This window comes from Marmota marmota, unplaced genomic scaffold (assembly GCF_001458135.2).
Source record: "Marmota marmota marmota unplaced genomic scaffold, marMar, whole genome shotgun sequence".
NCBI lineage: Eukaryota > Metazoa > Chordata > Mammalia > Rodentia > Sciuridae > Marmota > Marmota marmota.
The window spans coordinates 5,155,716-5,172,060 of record NW_026000093.1 but is presented as its reverse complement, the minus strand read 5'-3'; the positions used below and the strand labels follow the sequence as shown (position 1 = coordinate 5,172,060).

The window sequence follows — 16,345 nt, the reverse complement described above, 5'->3', positions numbered from 1 at the left end:
ATATATATATATATATATATATATATATATATATATATATATATATATATAATTAAAGACTGACCATGAATGAATATTCTAATGGAGCATTATAATAAACATATGTCCAAGAAACCCACCATGCTGTCACTAGACTAACATGTTTTTCACCATAAAGCACTGTTATGTATTGGCTTTCTAAATGGATTATCATGAATTTTGTTCTTACCACCTTGCTTAAAATGGAGTCAAGAGCAAACCAACATACTTCAGCCAAGAACACATATCTTCTAGACCTCACCTCACCCTGGCATCCAAAATAGAATCATATGATCAGAACAAAGACTGCAAGAGGAATTATATTCACACTCCCCAAGGCATCTTTGTCTTTGTTAACAAAGGTCAAGGGCAAGCTCCATAATCATCAGCACATCCAGCCTCACTGCCAGTCCTTGCCTTCAGCCCACTAGGGCTCATCTCCACATACCCATGCTGCAAGTTAGGTTCCCCTGGAGTCAGACTCTGAGGTAGGAATTTGTGTGCACAATATTTGGGGGGTATGCTCTTGAGAACATTACCTTGGGGTATAAGGGAGGCAGGTCTGGGCAGAGGAAGAAGACCACCTTCAGTTCAGGTGAGTTGTAACACAGTTGAACTGCAATGCAGGACGATTATAATACAATTGTGAGGGAAGCTGCAACCCATCCTGCAGAGAGCTCAGTGCTAGATTGCTCTTCAGAGTCGGTCCTACCTTAAGGCAGGGGTGAATATGGGATGCCCCCTGGAGTAATACTTTGGGTTAAATTGTTCTCAAGCTGAGGGCAGTTCCTAGAAATGGATTGATCCAAGGTCTGTCAGATCCTAGTAACCTCAGCAGATGGAGAAAGTGAATACCCTAGTCCTAAAGAGAGGAAAGGGGAGTAGCATATTACAGTATCTGCTGCATACTCATACCTATTCTCTTCATCCCTGCCAAGTACTTCTGGTTTACTTGGTGGCATGACTCAGATCTTCATCACTGAAGTATCTGAGCCTCTCACCACCATGACCTTCAGATCCTCTGGGTAATTAGCTATTGATTTGCTGTCATATTTGGGCCAGAAACATCTAGGAGACACCTTGGTGTGCCATTTGGGTGCCAAATATATCTTTTCCTGTCCCCAGAGCCTAGTAACTGCTTCCAGTGGTCAGTATCAGTAACTTTTTCTATTCCAGTGGTCAGTATCAGTAACTTTTTCTGAGATAGTGAATTTTTTTTCTTGCCTGCTGATACCTCAGCATGAGAAGCCCAAGTGAAAGACAGTTAGAGCTTAAAGTTTAAGAAGACTTACAGTGTCCCCTGGCAGAAGCCTTTTCCCTTCGGGAAACCAGGCTCTTTAAACCCACAGAATTTAAATTTGGGGGTAGGAAATGTACAAATCTTGCAAGTTGGTCACTGGGAATCATGATAAATCTACTTCAAATTCAACCTTTTAGTTCTTGGATTCATGTATTCAGACTAGTGAGGACACAGCATTATATAATGGTCTTCCATATTGCCTTCCAGGAAGGCACCTGATCTTGACAGGGTATTTTCTCCAAGCTAGTATTTCAGCCATGTCTTCTAGGGGCCCTTCCATCACTCCATTGTACCAGCAATTTCTGGACTGTCTAGTGCTTTATACTATCAATGGAGCTTGTGATTGTGTTCCCGTGGTTATTTTCATAAGTAAGTTCCTGGGTCCAATGAGTGGTATGAGGATTTGCTTATAGAGAAAATATTCTAGATGCCCTCACACAGTAGTACTGGCTGAGGTTCTGAAGGCAGGAAAGACAAACTCATACCTGAATATGTCAGTTCTAGCCAAACTGAATTGCTGCCCCTTCTAGAATGGTAGAAGTCCAGTGGCTGGTTAGTTTCCTCAAGAAATGAAGTTATGTTGGAAGAATCATTATATGTTTCTTTTGTAAGTCAATTAGACATTGGGCTGAGGGAGTAGAATATCAGTATTAATGGGAGTTTATGCTGTTGGGTCTAACAATGCCTCAATCCCCTACCAATAATGCTACTCCATGAATAACTCTATGGTTCCAGTTCTGGGAAGGCTGAAGACAAGCCAGTCATTCTGTCTGGTTGATGATTCAGTGATTTTTCCATGGGGTGTGTGTGTGTGTGTGTGTGTGTGTGTGTGTACACATTCTGGCATGTGTTACCATGCAAGATTAAGACCCCTGCATTCCATTCTAATTATTATAAGTCCAATAACATGCCTATGCCTCAGGCCTCCTTGTCCCTGACCTTCCAGGTATACCATTCACTCCTTACTCCTGACCGACAAGGAGCTATTCATTTGCACCAGGGATTCATATATTTTCTTACCTTGGCCAATTTTATTTTCATACAAAGTGGAGAATCATATGTGCCCCTGCCCAGCAGCTTTGCCTATCAGGATTTCTTCTGTCTATGCCTTTCAGAGCCCCTATAAGTATTGTCCAACAAATCATTTTCAGATTACACTGGATACAGAGACAACCATTTAGAAACTAAGCTTATACTTTTCCTTCCTGTGTAGTTGGTATGCAGGAACCCCACAGGTACCTCTCTGTGGCAGTTGAGGATCAGACACTACCACCACAGTCAAGAAGGTCATGGGGACTTGGCTGTCTACTTACATGGCTTACTTGTTCCCTCTATACTTGTTTCAGTCTGATCTTGGACCTTTAATATTATGATGGATTTTTTTAGATCTGCTTGACATTATGACGTGAAGGATCTAATAGAATTTGGTTCATGATGGTCAGCTCTGACTTCATGGTGAGGGATTCTGTCTATACTAGGACTGTGTTTCTAGTAGTATTATTCTCTGTTGCAAATGACAGGACTTACTCCAGTACCCTGTAGGTGTTCATTGTGATTCTTCCACTCAAAGCTAATTATCCATCTCCCTTGTCTCTCAATGCACATATCAGAGAAGCATTCTCAATTGTGGATATTCCAAATTCTGGGGTTGCATATTGCAAACCCCAGAACCTAAAAAGGACAATTTGGCAATGTGTTCCTTGTCAGTTTTAGGAAATGAAAAATGCAATAATTTGTCCTTTTTTGTAAATGAGCACCTGTTAGATCACTGGGCCCATAAGCACTTCATCAAATGAATTTTGGCTAGATATGTGTTATACCTCTCAAATGCAGATGTCTTGCCAAAGCCTCCAAAATACTAGTCACTTCTTACTTACCTGTTTTCATCAGCATAATTCCATCAACATAAATTACATTTTTTAATTTTTCATTTTTGTTCTTTTTTAGTTATACATGACAGTAGAGTACAAGTTGTCTTAGCTATACAAACATAGAGTACATCTCATTCTAATTAGGATCCCAATCTTGTGGTGTGCATGATGTAGGGATTCACTGTGGTATATTCACACATGTACACAGGAAAGTTGTCAGAATCTTTCCGCCTATTCCCATCCCCTCTCCATTTCTCTCACTCACTTTTATCTAATCTACTGAACTTCTAGTCTCCCTACCGTCACACTTGTTGTATGTTAGCATCCACATATCAGAGAGAACATTTGACCTTTGGCTTTGGGGAATTAGCTTATTTGGCCTAGCATAATAGTCTCTAGATCCATCCATGTTTTGGAAAATTTCGAAGCCATTCTTTTTTATAGCTGAGTATATTCCATTGTGTATGTATATTACATTTTCTTTATCCATTCATCTACATCAACATAAATTATTAATGTGGTGATGTAAGGTGGGTCTGGATTACACAGGTCCCTTCGGAATGTACATGACAAAGGATAGCAGCAGCATTAACAGAGCAAAAATACAGATCGATGCTCTTTTCCTTATCATTGAAATATTAACTGCTCTAGATTCTGCTGCTGATAGGGATGGAAAAGAACACATGTGCCATGTTAGGAACTTCAAACTATGTACAAGTTGAGTATCCTTTATCCAAAATGAGACCCGAAGTGTTTTTGGAATTTTTTGGATCTTGGTATATTTGCATATTCTAAGAAATATTTAATGTTGGGGATGGGACCAAAGTCTTAACACAAAATTCATGTGTTTTATAAATACCTTGTACAGACAGTCTGAAGGTAATTTTGTACTAATGTTTAGTGTACTTATGTTTTGATTATGACCTATCACATGAGGTCAGATGTGAAATTTTCCATTTCTAGTGGCATGCTGATCTTCAAAAAGTTTCTGATTTGGGTACATTTCATATCTCAGATTTTCCAACTTGGAATGCTTGATCTGTATTCAAGTCCGTGTTAATCTCCTAAGGCAAAGATCTTGTATTTTGGCAAAGCAGCTTCAGTTGGAATTATTACTTATTTTGAGTTTGTCCACTTTCAATCTCCTGAGTCACACTGTAGGGTGAATTATATGGAAAAATGATATAGACAATCAACCACATATTCTCTAATTTTTAAGAGTGGTACCCGTCTTTACCATATCATGTTTTGGATTTACTTCTTGGGTTATAGGAAGGAAAACATTTTAGAAAATTCCATTCATGGTTCCCACTTAATAGACTCTTATGCCACTAACCAAGAAGCCAATATATTTCTGTTCCAAATATGCATACAGAGACTAGGCATACCACCGAGGCAGGTTTATAGAACCAAGATATCCTCTGGGACAGGGCTCCTTCAGTCCTTTGGTATCGTATCAGACAGTATATAACAATTCTTGAAATGCTTGCACACTCTTTTCTATCCAGGGCCATTATTCTCTAAGTACATGGCTATAGGTCTTTATGGGAAAAGACTAAGTGGGACAATTGCTGAGTAGACTTGACTTGCTCTTGTAAGGAACTCCCTTGAGGGAAACTGGCTTGTCTTTTAGTCCGTGGGTTCTAAAAATGAAAACTGCATCAAGCCCAGAGAGTTGGCAAGAGATCATAACATGTTACATGTTACCAGGGTTTCCTGGCCTGGGTAAGATATCCATTCCAAGGATTCCCAGCTCTCTGCCCACTTCCTGTCCTAGTTTGCAGTGGCATTTCTGGAAATTCTGCACTAGAGTGAACCATTGCTTTTCTAGGCTTTGAAAAGCCAATCTAGCAGCATGTTAGTACCATCTCCCAGGGTCCTTGACAGAGTGTTAAATCCTGTAACATGAGAGATGGCTTCCACACCGACTTTCCCTTATCCAACTTGATGTTCCATGCCTTTGATCCAGCACCCCTGGGATCCAGCCCATATGTACTCCTTCAGCTCCTGCCATGAATATTAGCTAGATCCTGCAGCTCCTTTGGCATATGGACTATTTCTACCCTTAGCAAGCCAGATGATGTTGTATGTTGACCTTGGTTTTTGTTCAGAAGGCAAGACAGGGAGATGAAAGCTTGTATTATCTCGCAAAATAGAAATTTGGAGAAAAGGACAACTTCTGGGGCTCAGAAGGTCCAGGGCACTCTTAGGATTCAATACTTTTGAGTATGTCAACCAAAATATCCCTATCTTGCTTCCATAGGGAGTGAGCATGTATATTTAGCATGTTCCAGAAGGCACTTCTGACCTGTAACCTTCCCAAATCTTGAGTCTTTGAGTTCTTCCTTCTCAGCAATGTAAAACACACAGTTTAACCTCTTAACCTAAAAAACTTGCAGTTATCCTTGACTCTACGTTTTCTCTTACAGCCCCCTCTAATCTCTGAATAATTCCATTTCTCTTTATTTTCCAAATATATTCAGAATCTAACCACTCTTACCACCCCCATGGCTATCACCATAGCCTAAGTCACCTATCAACCCTTATCTGGATTATTGTAATACCCCCTAGTCACTTTCCTTGTTTCTACCCTTGTGACCTACAGCCTGTTCTCAACACAGAAGCCAGGGTCACCCTACTAACATGCAAATCAGTACGTGTCACTCTGTCAAAATAATGCAAAGTCTTCACATCTCACTAAGGGTCAAAGTCCCTAACATGGTCTGTAATTCTCAGCACCATCTGAATCTATTATTTTTCTAGCCTAATGTCCTATTGTACCCCTACTGACTCGTCGTGCTTGAGCCTCTGTGCTTTTCCTCAAAATTCTGTGCACAGTATTGCCTCAAAAACTTGGTGCTGGCTTTTCCTTCTGCATAAAATTCTGTGCCGCCATCTTTCTGTATGTTTTCTCCCTTATTGCCTTCAGATCTTTACTAAAATTCAATCTTCTTAATGGGGCTTTTCCTTATCACCCTGTCTGCTATGGTTTGGATCCTCCTCTAAGGTCCATGTGTTAAAGACTTGGTGCTCAGGCAAGTGCTAATTGGAAGTGGTGGAACCTTGAAACAGTGGGGCCTAGTTGAAGGTCTTTGTCATTGTAAATGAAGCAATGAGGTGAAGAGTTTGGACATAGTGCTTCCACAATATATTGCCTTGCCATAGGCCCCAAAACAATGGTCTAACCAGTCATGGACTGAAACCTCCAAAACTATGAGCCAAAATAAACTTTTCCTATTTTTAAGTGGACTATCTCAGGCATTTGGTTACAGTACCTGATGCAAAGCTGACCAATGCACTATCTGAAGTTCTGACCCTTTTTTACCATACATTCCCTGTTGCTCTTTTCTTCTTTATTTTTGTTTTATAGAGCATTTATCTTCAAATTTTCTGTTTCCTTTTTCTGTATAGAAACTCCAGGAAAAGAGACTTTTTTCACCTTTAATCAATGCTTTTCCTTTATTTGGCACTAAATATGCATTTATTGAATGAATATCTTCTTAAGTATATAAACTGAAAGTACAGAAAGGACTGTCCATATACATTGAATCCTGGGATGGAATGTAAATGAACACTCAGACATGATTTCTTAAAATAATTTACAGATTGGTTAATTATGCCAAATGTAACATGAATATCATTTGAGAACATATGCAAAAGAAACTTTCAACTAAAAAAATCACTTTTCTTCAATCATGCTTTATTCTTTACTTAGTGCATGAAAGCTGTCTTTCTATTTCTAGGTCAAAGAAAATATTCCCCACCAATATCTCAACATAATGGTGTTATCCTATAAGAAAAAAAATTCATTGTAATTTAAATCAAATAAATTTTGTCAATGGGTTTCATTTCTGGCCTCTACATGTAACATCATCATTTGGAAAGCTCTTTATGATTGGCTACCATGATAGACTGTGTTCATTCCTTGGATTGTTGTATCTGTTTATTAAATCACTGAACACTACAATACAGCTTTTGAAGAACAGTCTTAAATAATAATTAATAAGTCAGAATTTAGGTCCAGACTTGCTGGGTTCCAATATAGACTCCTCCATTAATAGCTGTTTGAAAATTGATAAAACAACCCCCCTAAGCTTCAGAGACAAGAAGCCTAACCTCAGAGTTATGAGAATTCAATGAATTGACACATGTAAATAACTCAGAACAGTTGTTGGCACATTGTAAATACAGACAGCCCTCTTTATCTGTTGGTTCTGCATTCAAGAATTCAAACATTTAGGATTAAAAATACTTAGAAAATGATTGTATCTGTACCAAACATGTACAGACTATTTTTTATGGCTATTGCCTAAACAATACAGTCTGAAAACTGTTTACATAGCATTTATAATAGGTATTATAAGTAATCTAGAGATGATTTTAAATATATTGAAGAATGTGGGTAGTTTATATGCAAATTATATGTCACTTTATATAAGAGACTTCAGAATGTCGGTATTTGGGAGGGGAGGGTTTCTTGAACCAATCTCCCAAGAATACCAAAGGACAACTGCGCTCACTGACTCTTAACTGACTGATCATTAGCTCCACTGGATTACAAACGTACACTTGAAGTCTGGTCTTTTGACTTTGAATCTGTAAGTACTTATCAGTACTTGAATCAAAGAAACTTGCAATTCACATTATCCCATGCTGCAAATTGACCTGCTAATTGATTTTTAAGTAACTTTTTAAAAAAATTGTTTTTAGTTGTAGATGGACATGATACCTTTATTTTTATTTATTTTTTAAATTTTATTTATTTATTTATTTACTTACTTACTTATTTATTGTGGCATCGGGGGTTGAACCCAGGGCCTTGTGCATGCTAGGCAAGCACTGTACCAACTGAGCTATATCTCCAGCCCTGATACCTTTATTTTATTGGTTTATTTTTATGTGGTGCCAGGGATAGAACCCAATGTCTCACACATGCTAGGCAAGCACTCAACCACTGAGCCACAACCCCCCAACCCCTTAAGTAACTTTTTGTTGAAATATAACCCACATGCAGAGAAATACACAAATTATATTATGCATAGCTTTATAAATTTTTACGAGATGAATACAAACTTTATTAGCATCCCAGGGGGAACCTTCATGATAGCCCCAGTCACACCCTCACTAAAGTAACCAGTCTCCTGACTTTTCCCACAGAGATTAATTGTGCTAGTGTGCTGGTTTTAGACTTTATGTATCTATTCTTCTGTTATTTGGTTTCTTTCACTCAACTGTATGTTTACGGAATTAACTGGTCTTACTCAATTGCCTTTTCCTCATGGCTGAGAATTATTCAGGTGTTGTAATATTTCACCACGTTCTATCCATTTTACAGTCAAAGGACTAAGTCATAGTTCCCATTTTGGACATTGTGTTCCTGTGACCATTTTTGTGACACACCTTTTGCTGCATATAAATACACATTTCTCAGGCGTACACTTAGGAGTGAATTTCTGGGTCGTTGGTTACGTATATACTCAGCAAAGCATTTTTCCAAAGCCACTGTAACAGCTTACCTACACAGGCAGTGTGTGAGAATTCCAGGTGCTCCAAGTCCTTATGGATATTAGGTGTTGTCAGCCTCTTTATTTAGCCATCCTGGTGGATATAAAGTGTACCTGATTGTGTAGAGACAAAAGAAACAGAACACCTCTTCATTTGGCCAATGTCCTGTTGTGAAGTGACTGCTCACATCTTTTACCTTAAAAAAGTTGGTGGCCTGCCTTTTTCTTTCTTGGAGAATTATTTACACATTCTGAAATATATACCATCATTTTTGATGTATGTATTACAGTAACCTTCTCCCATCCGGCGGCTTACTTTTTCACTCTTAAAGGTATTTTAGAAATGGTTTTGAAGAGTGTGCACACATAGAATGGAATACATTTAGGAAGAACAGAGCTCAATGAAACATCACCAACCTGAACATGCTTGTGTAAACTGACCAAGAAACAGAACATTGATAGGAAGAGCACCGTACTGGTTGGTACCTTCTGATACACAAACATTTTTAAGTTTAATGTGTTCTGATGAATCAGTCTTTTCCTTTAAATTTGTGATTTTCTTATAAACGTGACAAATCTTTGCCTAAGTCCATGAAGATATGGCCTTACATTTTCTTTTAAAATCATTATTACATTTTTTTCAAAATCTTTAACTGTGTTAAGTCCATAATTCTTCTGGAATTATTTATTGAACAATCCTTATCTACAGGTGATTATTCATTGAGCTCCATACGTACTGTTTTTTCCTCAGTGAAGAACATTCAACTTTTTGCTTTATTAAAGGAGGTGCTTTACAACTTCTGTTTGGCTTCTTCATATTGCCAGCACCACTGCTTTTTGGGATCTTTATTAAGTAAAATAGGTTACTTGAAAACAAGCACTGTGATACTGCTATCGTTGATCTTATAACCAAGATGCCTACCAATTGACAAGTGGGGGGTGGGGTGGAGCTTTATATAGCATGGATCTTCTGGACAAAGGGATTCACATCCTAGGCAAGACAGAGCAGGATGGTGGCAGATTTCACCTCGTTACTAAGAATGGCATACAATTATAAATTTATGAATTGTTTATTTCTGGAATCTTCTGTTTAATATTTTTGGATCCTAGTTGACTATGGGTAATGAACTAGGGGACGAAAAGAACTAATGAAGGAAGACAGATGTATATACTGTGAGTTACAAGTCAAAACATTATTTTTAGATGGACCTAGCACCATTCACCAAAGAAACAACCCTTTCCTCAGTGACACCTTTGTCATAAATTAACCATACATGTGTAGGACTATTTCTAGACCCAATATATGGGCCATTTATTCTGTCCCATCAGTCTATTTGTTTATGCTTGCACTAATAACACCTTATCTTGAATATTATAATTTTATGATAAGTTTTTACATCCAAGACTGGCAGTCTTCCAACTTTGTTTTGTTCTTCTTCAAGATTGTCTTTACTGTTCTTGCTTTTAGTAATTTCCACAGAAATTATAGAATTAACTTGTTAATTTCTTTTTTAAAAATGCTCTTAGGGTTTTGATAGGTATTACACTGAATCTAACATAAATTTGGGGAGAACGGAAATTCTGCTATACTAAGTAATTTGTTCTATGTACATCTTCATTTATTTAGATCTTCTTTAATTTTCTCAATATTTTCTTTGCTTTGTATGGATTTTATACTTCTTTTGTAAGACTTACCCCAAGGATTTCATATTTCTATGCTGTTGTAATGGTTTTTATTTTTCATTTTTATTTTCTAATTGTTACAGGTTTAGGGAAGTACAATTAATTTTTAATAGTAACCTTATTAGATTTATTTCCTTACTATAAGATTTTATCTGTAGATTCTTTTGGATTTCCCTCAAACACACAATCATGTCTCTGCAAAATAATACTTTTTCCCTTTTCAGTCATTATACCTTTTTCTCTACCTGTGAGCCTTTTTATTCTTGACTCAAATTCATACTTTTTAGCCCCTTTTGATGAGTCTGTGATATTCTGCTTTATTCAAAGAAATCAGTAGAAATTCCTGCATTGAGTTTTCCATGAAAATGTTGGAACATAATTGGTTTCCTTAGACTCAGGGTTTTATAATCTCCATTTCTTTTTCTGTATAATTCTTTTTTTGAGGGGCTCAGGCTATATCAATTGGTGGACCTACTCTTTTTAAATTGGTTTCTTATCTTGTGATAACTTGCATTGAGAATATATTACCAGAAAAGCTGGAAGACTGCTTATTGGATAGAATTTAGGAATCTGCAGTTCTCTAATTTGTTGTTGTTGTTGTTTCTGAAATCTGAAAGTTCAGTGAATTTGTCCTAAACATGATTCCAGAACTGAATCTGGGTCTATAAATACAGATCCTTTAAATATATTTTAATAATATTAAAACATGAAATATGGTGTTGAAAGTATTTGGTGCACTGATAAAGTTCCCTGTTGGGGGGCGGGCAGTGTCTGGATGTTTAAAGCAACAGTTTGATTGAATAGAACAATAAATGCAGAGCTGAATGTATTTTTTTTCTCTCTTTCTTTCTCATCTACTAGAAAAATATAGATAATAGAGCTCATTTATTTCCTTAACATTTCAGAGCTCCGCAGATGGGAAAACAACCCAGTGGAAATGATTTCTGGCAACCTTGAGAAGATATGTTAGCATTTTGTGGCATTTCTCTCAGTGACATGTAAAGCATGGCTTTCCCTCATTGCAGTGTCACAGTGAAGTGTCACAATAAAGCCAAAATAGTGTGCCCTCAGGGAAAACTCAGAAAAGGGACCATTTTCCATGCACACACAAAGGGTAATATTTATTATGAAGCCTTTCATTTTAGCTCCAAATGCTGCCTGGGCTGTGAGTACTTTGCAAAGGAGAAATGTACAGAATGTGAGATTTAATGCAGATGCTATGTGTAAATCTGATGTAATTTATGTAAATATAAATAATATGTAAAAAGGTATAATGCACTTAGAGACATACATGCAATCATACTCTGCAGTGTGCCAGGTGAAGCTGCAGAGCAACAGCATGTGGCGGTGTTGATGGAGTCCAGGGAGCACTGGGCAGGGAGTCAGACGGCTCCATCTTTACCTCTTTTTTTGTCACTGTCAACACAGATATTATCTCCTTTATCCTCAAACATGTGATATAGAAATTATCGTCTCCATTCACTAGAGGAGAAATTTGATGTTTGAACAGATTCAACTGATGTTGCAGATTACATGGGTTAGGATTACTGAAGATATTTCAGATGCCCTTAGTATCAAATACCATGATTTATTTTAAACCAAACTTGTACTTTTAATAAAACCTTACCTATTCCTTTATCTTACATTTGCACAATTATTATTCTGACATAAATATTGAGCCCAGTTTTTATTACCGTTAAAAATCATCTTGCTAGGTGTGAGGTGCACATGCTTGACTAAGGCAGGAGGATTGCAAATTTGAAGCCAGTCTCAACAACTTATTGAAACCCTATCTCAAAATGAAAAGCAAAAATGATCAGCGATCTAGCTCAGTGGTAAAGTACCCCTGAGTTCAATTTCCAAATCCCTTGTCCCCCCAAAATCATCTCATCAGGGTCAGCTACTTTTTCTGTCCATTTAAGGAATTGTTGTTTTTTGTTTTTTCCTTTTATTGATGCACTGAAATTATACATAAGAGTGGGATTTGTTGTTACATATTTGTATTCACACACATTACTACTGTAAGGGCATTCTTTCTTTCTTTTTATTTATTTATTTATTTTTACTGGGGACTGAGCCCAAGACACTTTACCACTGAACTGCATTCACGGTCCTTTTTTATGTTGAGACAGGAACTAGCTAAGCTGCTGAGGGTCTTGCTAACATGCTGAGACTGGCTTTGAACTTGACCATATTCCTCCCTCTGCCTCTCAGGTGTGCCCTACTGCACCCAGCTAAGGGGATTCTTAATTATTTTTGCATTATGTTTTTTCATTGCTGCAACTCAATAAAATCTTCAGATTGTGTAATTGTCCTGTATTTCTACACCCAAATCAGTGGGCAAGGCCTTGGGGTGAGCACCTTCCTTCTCATTAGACAGGTCACTGTTTTATCCAGGTTCTAATTCAATGAATTCTCAAATGCATGCAGAATTTGCCCAAAATCTGTTTTCCCAATTCAGCAGCATTAAAGAGGCACCATCAGTTTTGGAGACCAGTAAACTTGGGTTCAAATATCAGCTTCATCAATTAGTAAGTTATTTGATGATGGGAATAATATGTATCCTTATAAGTAATATTCACAACATGTGAATATTATCATCTATTATTACCTTGCAAGGATCAGGTAGTCCAATCATTAAAGAAAGAAATGATATTTTCTCCTGACTGACCAGTCCTTCTTAACCATCCCCACTATGCCTCTCTCATGAATGCATGCTTCCTGATGCCAACAAATCTCCTCCTCCCTCCTCACCCTTCTCCTCCTCCTTCTTCATTGTCTTAAATTTTATTGTGGTAAGAACATTTAACATCATATCTACCCTGTTAACATGTTTTTAAGTGTGTAATACACCTCGTTGTTACCATCCATATGATGTTACACAGCAGATCTATAGAATTTATTCATCTTGTTTGATTGAAATTTTATGCCTATTGATTCTCCTAATCATTTCCCCCTTCGCTCAGCCTCTAGCAACCATTATTTCATTCTTTAATTCTATGAATTTGACTATTTTGTATTCCTCATATAAGTGGAAATATGGATTTTTTTCTTCTGTGTCTAGCTTATTTCACTGAATTTATTATTAAATTTTCACGTACCTAAAAAAACTTTTCTTCTGGATGAGTAACCTTACCTTATCTCTGTCCCTTCTCCTTAAAAAGCGAGTCTCTGTTGACCAGAAAGGCAGGTATGGGGTAGTTCTGTTTGTCTGTTCCCACTCTCCACCGTAACTATGTCGTGGAGACCCCCATGTTTTCTTTCACAGGTCAGCAGACTCAGTCATGCCCATCTCTATTCTCTGCCAAGTAGTCTTACATAGTATTTTTGGCTCTCATAGTTATCTGGTTATATCCTCTTTTGCTCCATCTTCAAGAGCACTTAAATTCTGGTCACTTTAAATTTGGGTTTGAGATATTTTGTGAAAGCACATTAGTTTATTTAGGGAACTCACTCATTTCTTCCTGTCAGAATAATTTTTAATTTTCCAATTTTTCATATTTTTTTGAAAGATTTCTGACTCTTGAATTATCTCTGCTTCCAGCATCATTTTCTTTTTTTTTCTGAGAAACAATGACATTTTCCCTTCCCTTAGATGTTTTTGCATCTGTTCTTCTATATTCAAGAATCCATATACAATCATAACCAAATTGTTTTCATGAACAGGCCATCATCTTTGCACTGACGTTCATGCAAGAACAGTTTAAGGTCTTTGACTGTTTTGTAATATTGCTGAGAATTCAATCATCTTTTAGAGATGGAGTTAGTAATATTACCCTGAGTCCAAGATTCTTTCCTCTGGATCTTTTCATCTAAAGCTTCTGCATTTTTCTTTGGAAAGCATTTAATAAATATCTCTCATAGACTTACTGTTGGCTAAACTCTCTAGTCTTCAAGGATCTTGCCAAGAAAATGTTTGTCTTAACTTCATACATAGAGTGGCCTGCATTTCCTAGCTATATGTAGGAAATCTGTGTTGAAAGGGCCACCCCCTCAGGAGCATTTCCAAATAAAACCATGTGAGAACAGAAATAAGGATAAACTGTTGTCCATTTTTGTGAAATCCTATCTTATTTCTCTTCTTTTTATTTGTTTGTTCTGTGTGCCAAATGGATGAGAATCAAAAGGCAGAATATTATGTAGCATCTTTTCACTTTGTGTGTGTGTATGGGGGTGGGGGGGAAAGACTGGGAATGGATTGATTAATTAAATGTTCATAGCTTGTCCCCTCGTTCAATGGCCCCTTCATTCAAGTCCTTGCCCAAGACCTGTGGCATCTCCAGTCCAGGGCACAACTGTGGAAGAGATAAGCAATTTCAGTGGTAAATAACTATTTGAAAAACCTTGTGATTTATCCATAGTGGATGCATATTTTGTATCTGGTAGTATATTTTTCACATTAGCTGTTTCTTAGGATTAGCAAACCAGTGCAAATCTTGTTTCATCCCTCCCTGGGTATTTAGTGTCGCGCCAAGCAAAGCACAGATTAACATATGCTTACTTAGGATTAAGGATGATTTTTTTCAAAAAAATATCTTCTGATAGACAGTAAAATAGAATACACACAGTTCAAGGGATTCCACGGATGGGCTGTTTATGTTAGTGCCAATAGCTAACCCTAAACCTCCAGTCCCAACTTTCCAAAGGCTTTGGGTAAAGCCAAATTCCTAATACCAGCAAATGCTCTTTTACCATGTTCTTAATTTGCCCCACTCACTACAGTGTTGCATATGATTGCTCCATGGCGAAGAAGAGAAGGGCTGAAGAGCAGGCTTTGGGTGTCCCAGTCAACAAAAGGAAATCCCTGCTAATGAAGCCCCGACACTACAGCCCAAACATGGACTGCAAAGGGGACCGAGACGACAGGACCGAGGATGATGGCCTCCCTGAAACAAACGATCGCGCTGCTGCAGGTAGCGAGGGACAGTGGCCCTGATTTTATCTACTCCTTGGCGTCAAAGATTCAGTCTTAATTTATGTAGAAATTATGGTTGGTATGATGTAAAAAAATATACTTGGCATTTGGAAGAAAAACCAAACATTGATTTCATTCACTACTCACCTCTTGAGGATCCATTTTTCAATTAGTATCTATAGGGAGGGTCTATAGATAAACAGCATAGTCCTTGCCCTGAGTTCCTTCAAAGGCACTGGACTGGGCTATGACACTTTTTGAAGAAAATAAAAGCCTTAAAGGTGAAGAGTATTTTATGTATGTAATATTGTAAGTATCTAATTGCTGAAACACTCCTTCAAATTACAGGGCTTATTTAAGCCTTAAAATACCTTTCAATGCTCAAATTCTCTATAATGTTCATTGTTGATTATCATTAATGATTATTGTGTGTGTATGTGTATACACACATATATATATAGCTTAACATTTATTTTTATTTATTTATCAACATATATAATCACATATAGTATTATTTAGAGCCCAAAATATAATTGGTAGTTGGCAACAACAACATAGACCAAGGCAGATGGTTTGTGACCTTAATATTTTTCATATTTTTGAATAAATATTTATAGCAATGGACTGTAGAAATAACCTGAAGTTATCTCCTAGAGGCTCCTTCAATAGTAAAATTATATAGAAAATGTATCACCGTGTCCATTATTTCCAAAATAAATCATTTAAATTTACCTTTAGGTACACATTATAATTCATGAATTTGATTCTTAACTCTCCTTAAACACCCTTTGCATGCTAAGTGAAATGAGGTTATTTTGAAGCTTTAGAATTTCTTTCTCCCCAGTTCATAGCTATTCTCACTGGTCTCGTGAGCTCACATGCCTATAGGAGTTGGAAAATCACTGATGGCTTTGTGCATGAGACTGAAACTGAGGACATGCAGAAGTCCCAAAAAATTATGAAAAAGCAAATTCAGAGCTAAGGCTTCACTTAGTAAGAGATGAAATGAGGTATATGCATGTTCTAATAATTCTGAACATGACTTTTATGGAAT

The 16,345-nt window shown here is 37.2% G+C and overlaps 1 protein-coding gene across 1 annotated transcript in view; it reads left to right on the top strand.

The window, feature by feature from the left end:
* The window catches only part of St18 (ST18 C2H2C-type zinc finger transcription factor), a 108,605-nt gene that overhangs the window by 30,749 nt on the left and 61,511 nt on the right, over positions 1–16,345 (top strand). Inside the window, exon 5 of the mRNA XM_015485739.2 lies at positions 15,099–15,289. Within this exon, the coding sequence (XP_015341225.1) occupies positions 15,099–15,289 (191 nt within the window). The remainder of the gene's footprint in view (positions 1–15,098; positions 15,290–16,345) is intronic.